Here is a 10,720-nt window from a genome sequence, read left to right on the forward strand (position 1 = left end):
TGTTCCTAGAGAAGTAATTCTTTTGGCTTGGCTGAGTTGAGAGCTTGTCCAGCCCCAGAGGGCAGGATCACCCTCTCTGACGCCTGGCATCTTCCCCAAACTCTCCTTTAGCTTCCAGGTTTTGTGCCCCGCCAAGGCAGACTGTTCCCATACCCAACTGTCCTCGCCACAGGACATGTTCATCCCAGTGCCTCATCTTTCTCTTCCTGGCTGCAATTTAAGGCCATTACAGGTTTTTAACGTCTGAGTGGTTCATAAGTCAAAGCCACAGGGAGTTTTACCAGCCCCCCAGCACTGCAAGCTGGTGCACAAGGTGAACATCTTTTCACAGGGTGCTTTGGAGAGGTGGAGCTCTGCTCTCACAGCAGATCTCATGGGGCAGACCTAGACCATGGGTTCTGAATGGCTCACGCCATGGTAGTGCTGTCATAGCTACCCCACGTCCATGCCTGAAGGATTCATGGGGTTGTTATTTATCCAATAGCATCTGCAATGTGCCTCCACTTCGTGGGTCATCTCTTCTCTCCTCCCTTTCCCACACATCTCCAGAAGAGACCCAAAACAAGCGCCACAGAGCCTTGCCGCTAGGTTCTAGGCTCATAGTCCCTCAACATATGTTTACATATTTATTTTCGGATGTGATTAATGTTACTACATTTTTTTAAAGGAATGTTTTTGTTCAGCCAACGTGCTTTGCCAGCACAAAACGTTCTATGTTTGGAGCAAAGCACAGCAAATTGGATGCTGCTTTAAAACACAAAGAAGGAGGGGTTAGGGGAATGCTATTTTCTGTTCTCTAGCGAAGAGTAGTGCAGAGCATTTAGCAAAGATAAACGGGAAAGGCTGCCAAGCTGCAGACAGAAGAGGAACAAGGTAGATTTGGCCGTGGGGGCCAGAGAGCGACTGTTTTTCCTCCAGCATGTTCTTGGCTCTGAATTAAGGTCTCCGAGTTGGATTGTGGAGTTCTGCTTATCTTATCTTTGCATTTGTGTTAAATAAAGCGGTAACAGCAGAAGAGTTTGCATTGCACTAGCACTGAGCAGAGCAACTTATGAGCCTCACACAAGGTGGTGTGCAAATGGGAGAAGAAGACAGGTTCCTCAACATCATGGGGTGCCAGGAAAAGTGTACCTAGCTCCATGGGGCTCTCCCGGAGCTTGGGTGGTTGGAAAAGGACATGATTGACTTGTCTGCCTTCTCTGAAGCTGCAGCGAGGTACTGCTCTGCAACGCAGCACCATCTCCCATGGTAGCACCGCTCTGAGCAGAGCCATCCCTCCATGGGGAGCATGGAGGTTTGGAGGCTCCTTCTGGCACTGGTATGCCCTTGCCTTGGCATTTATCTCTAGATGATAAACTGTTCTTGGTCCTTCCGTGTGCTCCCAAGTCCCTGGCCCTCTCTGAGGCTTGTGAACTGCTGCATTTTTTTATCAAAGAGAAAAGTGCCTGAAGAAGGGAAGGGTGCAAATGTGGCAGCTTTGCTCACACCAGAGCAATCACAGCCATTGCCAGGATCTCACTGCCACCCCTTTCCACTCCTCAGTGTCACCAGCGCTGTCTGCATTGTCCCCATGAGTGGCACGTAGCAGCACAGCCAGGAGATTAGAGTAAGCTGGAGGTGGGAGCTGTCGACACAGCAGTGCCAACGACCCCGTGCTTGCTCTCACCAAAGTCGGAGATGATTTGCAGGTCAGAGCCTCCCCTTCAGTCCCTGCATGGGCAGGATTTTCCCGATGGTGCAAGAAAGACCACAGAGCTGGTCTTGCAGAACTTCTGGTGCTGCACATCTCCAGTGCACCATCCTGCTGCGGCTCTGCTCCCAGAGCTGCTGGGCTGGAGGGGTGCAGGAGAGCCGCTCTGGAGCCAAAGAGCTTGCTCAAACCTCTCACTTGGCAAAAATCATGCTGTGACCTTTCCTTGCAGCAGCACTGCTTGGTCTCCTCCTTAAAAACACCACTAAAATTGCACTTTCTGTGCAAGAGGAGGGAGATGCTGCGCCCCACTCCTCACTGTCGGTCCCCAGCACCCCCTGACACCCCGCTCCTCCCTCTCTTGCAGCTGACGTACCTGCCTCCGCCGTGGGGTGAATGTCGCTCGTCGGATATGGGCTTAGACTTCTTTCCCGTTTACAGTATCACGGCTTGCAGGATCGACTGCGAGACCCGGTATATTGTGGAAAACTGCAACTGCAAAATGGTTCACATGCCAGGTCAGTGCGCTGGAGGGACAGGGACCCCCTCCCTCCACCCAGCCTGGGTCATTAAGGGTTAACGAGCTGGAAAGGGACCAGGGATTAAAGAAGCTGGGAATACCTTTCCTGAAGGAAAGCAGAGTGCTAATATCCTCTGCAAAGGGCCCTGAACTAGGGGCAAGATGTGGCAGAGGGACATGGGTCTGATTTCCTCTTACTTAGCCCCCATTAACACGCCAGTGCGGCATTTCCAGCAGCCCCTTCCTCAGTCTGCAAGAAAAGATCCCCGTGGCCGGCAGAAGTGGGGCAGACACTGCAGTACCTCTGCTGCCCACCCCCAACCTGGGTTCACCTGGCTAAGGGGAGGTCCTTGTGGCCCCCGCAGAGAGCCCAGCAGTCCCCAGCTCCCTTGCAGCAGCGGTGGCTGATGCCCACTGATGGATGTGTCCTTTCCATGCAGGAGATGCTCCCTTCTGTACCCCGGAGCAGTACAAGGAATGTGCAGAGCCTGCACTCGGTGAGTACCAAGAGCTATCCTTGGGTACCATGGGTGTCCCAAGCTGGAGGGAATTCCAGCAACCTGCATCCTCCTGGCTGTCAGGACTGGGGTCATCCAGAGCAGCTGCAACCTGGCGATGGGGTTTGATGAGACCCAACTTGTTGGGAAAAGTTGGGTACACCCTGGGACAAAGTTTCTTCTGGTTGTACACAGGACATGGGGCTCCCTCATCACAGAAACCCTCGGGATAATGGGCACCCCAGGATATGTAGATGGGGAGTGTCTCTGGGTCTTGGTTTGCATCTGAGTCTGGGATGGAGGGAATTGTTCTAGGTCTGGATTTAGGAGACTCAGTCACCACACATTACCTGAGCAGATGCTGGTAGCCTCCAGCAAAAGGCCTCTCTCCAAGATGGTGGGGATGGCCAGGACTGGGTTTCCTGCGGCTCTTCTGAAATGTGACTCCTTGGCCCCTCTCTGGGTGGCGTGACCTCTGCTCCCTCATCTGCTGTATGTCCCTGACTCCATGAGATCTAACTCTGTGACCTCCTCCAGGTTTGCTTGCTGAAAAGGACAGCAATTACTGCATCTGCAGGACACCCTGCAACCTTACCAGATACAACAAAGAGCTCTCCATGGTCAAGATCCCCAGCAAAACCTCGGCCAAGTACCTGGAGAAGAAGTTCAACAAGTCAGAAAAATATATCTCGTAAGTGTTGCGGAAAACAGATCGCCTTTGCTTTATGGAGGCAAAGTGTCTGTAAGGCCCCATTGGCTGTTTAAACCAGCCTGTGCTAAGAGCAGACCTTGCCAATGCCTCCCATCACCGAACAGAGGTGTGTCCTGTAGGGAGGGTTAGGGTGAAACCCTTGAAGAGATGAGGTGTAGGTTGCTTTCTCCTCAGTAGACGTGTTTCCAGACAACTGTATGTTCCTTCCCTGGCCTTGCCTTCATGAGCATAGTCCATATCCACAAAAAAAGTGCAAAAACTCCTCTTATTTTACACAGGGAAGCCCTGTCTTGCTCTCCCTGTCTGAGACATGGCTGCTCTCTACCTAAGCCTGGGCTGTGGACTTCAGGCAGCCACAGTCTTGGACCTCTCCAAGCCCTGCCTGTATTATTGCCTTGTGGAGGCAGCGAGAGTTATTCCGTATTAAGCATCCTTTGGACTCTTGCTGTTATCATCAAAGTGAGATCCAGAGCTCAGAGAAATCCTGAGAAATCTTGGGGAAACATTTTCCAGCTTCTGGTAAGGCTGCCAGAGTCCTAATGGTGCCCGTGTCTTGGTCTCCAGGAGGTCCAAGTGTCTATGGGTTGCTGTGGACCCCAGAAAAAGAACAGTCAGGACAGGGAGGGGAATAAAGCCCCAAAGTCCCATTTTTTTTCTTGTTCCAAAGCACATGAGGCCACTGTGGCTGATGGGCTGATGCTGTTGTCCTCTTTCTACAGAGAGAATATTCTTGTGCTGGACATATTTTTTGAAGCACTCAACTATGAGACAATTGAGCAGAAGAAAGCCTATGAGGTGGCAGCCTTACTGGGTAAGGAGAGATGGGGGGGCGTTTTGGAGTCTGTGTGAGCCTTTGCTGGAGTCCCTGTGTGCTTATGGGACAGATGGATGCCACGAGTGGGTGCACAACTTATGTACATTGCCTTGAAAATCCCAGCAAGGTCCTGCCACCTTCCTGGCCAGCACGCTTTCAACCCCATCCCTTATTTTCCTTCCAACACCAAGCCATCCCAGGAATGTCTCAGAGACCACAGCTAGTCCGTGTGTCACCCATGAAAGGCTAACATGAGCTGCTCCATCTCAGCTTGTTACCAGGGCCCTGTTTGGAAATCCCAGGGCCGAGCGGGTGATGGGTGCGCTCTGTGGTGCCCCCCATGCTGGAAGGGTAGCGTGTGGAGGAGGGCATCTCTTAAAACCATCTACCCATCACCTCTTACATGCTCCAAATCTAGCCTCCTTTCCAGGGAGGCCAGCCAGGACCTTGTGCCTTTGGGTGGTTCCCTGCAGCTTGATGGAGAAAGTGGAGGAGTTGTTGAGTTGCTCGGCCTCAAATTGTGTCAAGCTTTATGGGCGCTGGCTACAGATTTGGGTGCTTGGGTCTTCAGGGTGGAGATGTTCAGTCGGGAAAAGCAAGCACGCTCTGTGGCCGTGCTCAGCCTTGCAGCTCCCCCATGAGCCACCCTGAGTCCCCAAATCCCTCCTGGAACGAGGGAGCGATCAGCACCTTTGTTTGAAAGCTGGAGCTGGGCCATCCCGCGGGGCTGGGTGCTGCGAGCCTGCCCCGGGATGGGGAACACTGCGGGGAGCAGAGCACCCCATGTCCTACTGGGTGCCCCCACATCACCCTGCAGCGGTAGCTCTGCAAAACATACATGCCATGAGCCCTTCTGCACCTGCTGTGGGTTTCCCAAGAGTGTTACGGTGAGGAAGAGGAGGCTGGTGATGAAGCCTCTTTGACATAAGCCTCCTTATTTGCACGACCTTGCACAACCCTTGTTCCCAGGGCACCGCGGGCTTTGGGCAGAGTCTCATCTTCCCCCAGCCCGCCAACCCCTTTTGAACCAGCAGTTCATCCCCAAGCATCTTTTTTCGTCTCTTTCTTCTGCCTCTGTCTCATGGACACCCACAGCAAAGGTCCTGTAGCCCCTGCACCCGCGGGTGCCTTTGCTTTGAGCAGCAACACAGTTGAAACATGGGCATTTTCAGCAAAATCCGTGAGGTTTGTCTTCCCTGAAGCACAGTTTGGCACAGCACAGCATCTCACATCAGGAGTTATCTTCCCAGCAGATCCCTGGAAGTCTCCTCTCCCCAAGGTGCCTCCTCCGCAGCCCTTCCCCAGCCCTGGGGAATCGCAGGACTCAAGCAGAGACAGCCTTGAGATGCTCCCCCAGAAAGCAGGCCCCCTTCCTTCTCCCCTTCCTCTCTTTGGCAGTTTTGGGTTTTTCTCAGCTCCAGGGGACATTACCTAATTTTTGTCCAGCATCTTTCTCCTTCCCCCGCTCAGTTTGGGAATTGGGCTGTGGGATTCCTGGGATGAAACCTGCTGTCTAACTCTGACAGATGGCTTCCTTGGATGCCAGCGTGTGCGTTACAGCGGTATCGCATCCTCATCAGGCTTCCAGCTGACGGCCCCCTTAGCAGGAGAAATGCTTCGGTGGCTGGCAACGTCCTTCCCGGCATGCTTTTCATGCCGTTAGAGCTGTTGGTGTTTCTGGGAGTGATGCATTTCCTCACTCTTTGGGGACAGCAGTACCCAGGGCAGCTGCACCGCGGTTGCACAGGTGCCCCTAAAAACATTTACCCCAGGGGTAAAAGCCATCTATCTGCACGTTGTTCTCTCTCCTAGGTGACATTGGAGGCCAGATGGGGCTATTTATCGGTGCTAGCATCCTCACTATACTAGAGCTCTTCGATTATATATACGAGGTAAGACCTTCGCCCTTCTCTTTTTCCTCTGGCAGGGTGTGGGTTTGCCAGCTTGATGCCAGGCTGGGGTGGGCATGGACCAGAACCCCCATGCCCATGTGGATTATTGATTTTAATTAATGATACTACACAATTAATGCTCTACAACAGTGCTGTGCAGCGTGGTGCGAGGTCCCTGCGTCAGCAGGTGCTCTCCGTGGGGGTGGGCTGGCATGCAGCCATGGCATGGCATGGCCAGGTTCACTTGGTGCCCTGCCTCCACTAATGAGGTTTGCGTCTCGCTTGGGCTAATTAAGCACCACCTTCATGTGGCTGTGCTGCTGCCCACCCTGAGGCTTGCACTGCCTGGGGTGCTGGCTGGGGACCTGTTCATGCACCCTCCTGTCCCTGTCCCGAGTTGGGCTGCTCCCAGCAGCACACCGGTATCATAATCCCATAGAAGCACCCTTACTTAATGCCTGAGTGAGTCCCGGTCCAGCCGTCAGGCGGGAGAAATAGTGAGGCAAGACCTTGTACTGCTGCCGGCAGGTGGAAAAACCCCAGTCCCTGTTATCTGCTGTCTGCAGCTCTGCCAGCAGCCCTGGAGCAAGGAGCTTTCTAGGAAGCACCAAAACGAGCTCAAGCGTGGTCTCGTGGCTCCGCAGTGGCCAAGAGCAGCTGCTCCGGAGAGAAGCGCGTGCCCTTTTTATTGGGAATTATTGCAATAAACAGTCCAGAGGGACGTTGCCTTCTGGCAGCCCTCCCTCCTCCTGCCCTCCAGCAGCAGAGTTACTGCTTGTAACTTGTATATTTTTAATCTTATTTTGACTAAGCAAGTTCCCCAAGTGAACGCTGATGCCTCGGCCCAGCAGCACAGCTCAGCATCTCCTAGGGGATTTCGACTTTCCTGTGCCAACACAGGCCTCGGTGGTCCCGTGCTGTCACAGCCTGCCTGTGGGCATCGTCCCGCCAGCATCCTCCACCACTGCCCCTGCGAGCACAGAGGCAGATTCCAGGTGCTCTCTGCACCCTTCTGCTATTTGGACTTTTTCCACCCCACTTCTTCACCTAAATGGGCTACAGTCCAAAATAACGCTCCCTGGAGCATCCTCCCCACCAGTCGCTGATTTTCCTTCCCCGTATTCATCGCTGCACTGCAGAGGCTTCATGTTGGGGGTCAGGCTCGTGGTCTTTGTTTATAAAAGGGGAAACTGAGGCAGGGAGGGGGGCTGCAGCTGGATATGAGCTGCTGGGGAGCACCCAGTTTACACCAAGATAACCCCAGGGACCTGAACACGCAAGCGTGTGTCCTGTTTTATAGCAGGAAAGCATGAGTTTATGGATTGGGATAGTTTCACGGAGGATGCAAACGCCTATGGAGACAGGCAGTTCCCAGCAGATCTGGGACATCCCAGCCCAAGCACCTTTGCCCTTGTCCCTGGGAAGGTGCCTCCTGCTAATTCAGCTCATCTATCCGTTGCCTGGTGATTTAAATGCAATGGCTTTGGGCCCCCTGAACCCAAATACGCAATATCTTAGACCCGCATAGTCCAGCGCTCTCACAGCCCCGTATCATAATGGGACCAGGGATTTTTAATCCCATGGGATATTGCAGGCAGGGGTTGTTCGTGGCTGTTGCATTAGTGTGTGCCAAGCCAGGTGGGTGCACAGGGATGTCAGGGAACCTCGGTCCCTGCTCCAAACTCACTGGGGCAGCTTGAAAAAACCCTTAATGTTATTAAAGTCGGGTTGCTGGCTTTACGTTTTAAGACAGCTGCTCCCTATCACAGTCCCTTCTGGGCAGCTGTTAGCACTTGGTGGCATTATTTTGCAATAAAATATATTGAAAATTACAAGCATAAAGCTCGTAATGACTTCAGAGTGCAAACAAAACCTGTGCCTCAGTTTATATCTCAGGCTGAATGCACACAATATTTCATTAAAATCACCTATTTCCAGCTTTATTGGGGTTCTTTCATAAGAAGGTAATAAGAAACCTTGCAAAGTTTGCATTTTTCTTCTCTTTTTACTCCTTTGTTTGACATCTGCTTATAAAACTTAGCAAATAGTTTCCTCTTGGTGTGGTTTGTTGGGTTTTTTTTTCCTTTTTTCTTCTGCTTTTTGGGCAAACAAGGCTTAAGAGAGTATCCTGACTCCTTAGAGAGGCTCCCCGTGCACACCTGGGGATGCACCAGCAGGTTCGCCCAGCTATGCCCTATGCAGGGCATCTTCACGGTCACCCGTGACAGATATTTAACCCAAACCAGACAGGGAGAAAAGGAATAAAATGTCTTCAGCAACGCCTAATCTACGTGGCTGAGCTAATCTGCACAGGTTTTTTCAAGGTGGGGCTCAGCACACCTAAAACTCACTGCGTTTTCAACCAAAGCATGTATAAACTCTTTGAGATTGCCAGGTTCTCCAGTGGGTTAGCCAACATCAGGTGAAGGTTTGACCCTAGAGATGGTTTTCTTTCATTGTTCGCCCAGTGCAATCCTCCTGGCCCTGCCCCAGGGCAGAGTTGTGCTCCTGGGCTCATCGGGGTCCCGAATCCCACCCCTCGTCTCTGCATGCCAGCCACCAGCCACCTTGCTTCCTTAGGAACTGACCCAATTTTTCATGTTTTTTGCTTTCATTTTTTTCTCCTTTTCTCCCAGTGGAAGTTTTTCAGAAAAACACTCACTTTTCAACTGTTCTGGGATTTCCCTTGAAAATACGTTTTTTGGCAGCAGCGGCTGACAGAGAAATAATGTGGCTGTTAAGGGAAATAACGCTCACATAGCTGACATTTTTCAATAAAGCCCCAAATATATTTTTTAAAATTGAGGGTTTGGTGTTTTGTTGCCACAGGAAGAGGTCAGTTTTGACGCTTGGGGTGGTTTTCTTGGAAAGCTTGTCTCCTTCTCCATGTCCTTTGGAGGGTGACCTCCAAAGCCAGCGCATCCCCAGGGCTGCGCCCCCAGCCCCGCTGGCTGAGGCTGCCCCGTGCCTCGCGGATGCCCACGCAGGCATGACAGATGTCTTGCATGTTCCTGCCCTCCTTAACCCAACCTCCTTCTTTTGCAGCTGATCAAGGAGAAATTATTAGACCTACTCGGAAAGGAGGAAGAGGAGGGGAGCCATGATGAGAACATGGTAAGGAGCCCCATTGGGAGAGAGGAGGAAATTGCCCTGCGGTCGGCTCCGTAGGCAGGTGAAGTTGCTCGATACGGATGCAGCGTTCAGCCCCGGCTTGAGTTATTCCCAAAGGATTAATGCTATGGCTCAGCCAAAGAAAGGAGATAGAGGTTGGGGAGGGACGGGGAGCATCCAGCGGTCCTGGGGTAACCCTGTCCCCCCGCTCTCCGTCCGCAGAGCACTTGCGACCCCATGCCAAATCATTCGGAAACCATCAGCCACACTGTGAATGTGCCACTGCAGGCCACCCTGGGAACGCTGGAGGAGATCGCCTGCTGACACCGTCCGACCGCTCCACAGTGCCAACACCTAAGGAAGGAAAACTGCACGGGAAAGCAGGGACCGAGCTCAGGTTTGCAACGGGGAAAAAAAAAAAAAGGAAGAAAATCGCTATGCATTTAAAAAAAATATATATATATATATATTATATATATATACTCTGCCAAAACCAAGCGAGAGGCACCTTGGACTTGACTTGTGTTGTCCTTTCCTGTGGGGGGGTTGTCTTCAAGATGTGAAGGCAGCAGCTCATTTTTGAACTGTACAAAACAGAGACCACCACCACCAAAACCAAAACCGAGGCCCTGCCATTTCACATACTGCCAAATGTATAAAGCACTTGCATGCCAGTTCTTTTTATGGCAATATATTCCTATCTGTCTTTATAAGCTCTGTTCCTCTTTACAGTCTCTGATTTTCACTACAAGAAGGAACTCGCGGGCCCAGCCATCCCCTGAAATCACCATTACTAACGTCGTAGGCTGAATTAGAATAAAGAAACAAAAAGTCGCAGCTCTTGGATTCTTCTTACGTTCTTGTCCTTCGTGTCAGTCTGTGATGAATTTAAGCTAAGCCGGGTCCCCCAAGGCCGGGCCACCGCCGGGGCTCCGCAGCGCTACCAGTCACCCCAAGGTGAGCATCCCTGGAGAGGGGCCGGACCGGTGGCTCTCGGTGGATCGTCCCCCTCCCCGGCTGCTGTGTCGTGCTCCTCTGTCTGCAGTGCCTGGATAGTCCATCTGCGGCAGGTGGGCACGGGGCAGTGGGTTTCTTTATATATTTTTTAATTTTTTTTTAAATATTTTTTAATTTTTTCCCATTAATGGATTCTGTGCTTTCTCCTCGTTCTCATGACTGATATTAAAGCTGGTCTTGTGGAAATGGCCGGGCTGTGTCATTTCTGCCTTGCCCCACCACCCCAAGCTGAAGCCCCCGGCGCAGCCTCAGCACAGGGTGAGGGGCAGACACCAGGATAAGCCCATCCCAGGGGCTGCCCGGAGCCGTTCCTCATCCCTCACCCCCCTTTTACCCCTTCCACCATGTCCTCACACACCTCCTGATGGGGTAGGCATGATGCCATGGCCATGCTCAGCTTTATCCCCATCTGCTCTGTGATGGTGGGGCCAGCTCTGATGTTGTGCAGTGTGGTCATCTCTTGGAGT

The 10,720-nt window shown here is 52.2% G+C and overlaps 1 protein-coding gene across 3 annotated transcripts in view; it reads left to right on the top strand.

The window, feature by feature from the left end:
• The window catches only part of LOC104050730 (acid-sensing ion channel 2), a 516,001-nt gene extending 505,562 nt beyond the window's left edge, over positions 1 to 10,439 (top strand). For 2 of the 3 annotated variants that reach the window (XM_064473186.1, XM_064473185.1), the window contains exons 4-10: positions 2,058 to 2,208; positions 2,651 to 2,707; positions 3,245 to 3,398; positions 4,139 to 4,230; positions 6,046 to 6,125; positions 9,171 to 9,239; positions 9,459 to 10,439. In XM_064473186.1, coding sequence (XP_064329256.1) covers positions 2,058 to 2,208; positions 2,651 to 2,707; positions 3,245 to 3,398; positions 4,139 to 4,230; positions 6,046 to 6,125; positions 9,171 to 9,239; positions 9,459 to 9,560 — 705 coding nt within the window. In that variant the 3' untranslated portion in view covers positions 9,561 to 10,439. The remainder of the gene's footprint in view (positions 1 to 2,057; positions 2,209 to 2,650; positions 2,708 to 3,244; positions 3,399 to 4,138; positions 4,231 to 6,045; positions 6,126 to 9,170; positions 9,240 to 9,458) is intronic. The other variant, XR_010376290.1, reaches the window with a different exon arrangement.
• Positions 10,440 to 10,720: the final 281 nt, after the last annotated feature.

This window comes from Phalacrocorax carbo, chromosome 25, assembly GCF_963921805.1.
Source record: "Phalacrocorax carbo chromosome 25, bPhaCar2.1, whole genome shotgun sequence".
Taxonomy (NCBI): Eukaryota; Metazoa; Chordata; class Aves; order Suliformes; family Phalacrocoracidae; genus Phalacrocorax; species Phalacrocorax carbo.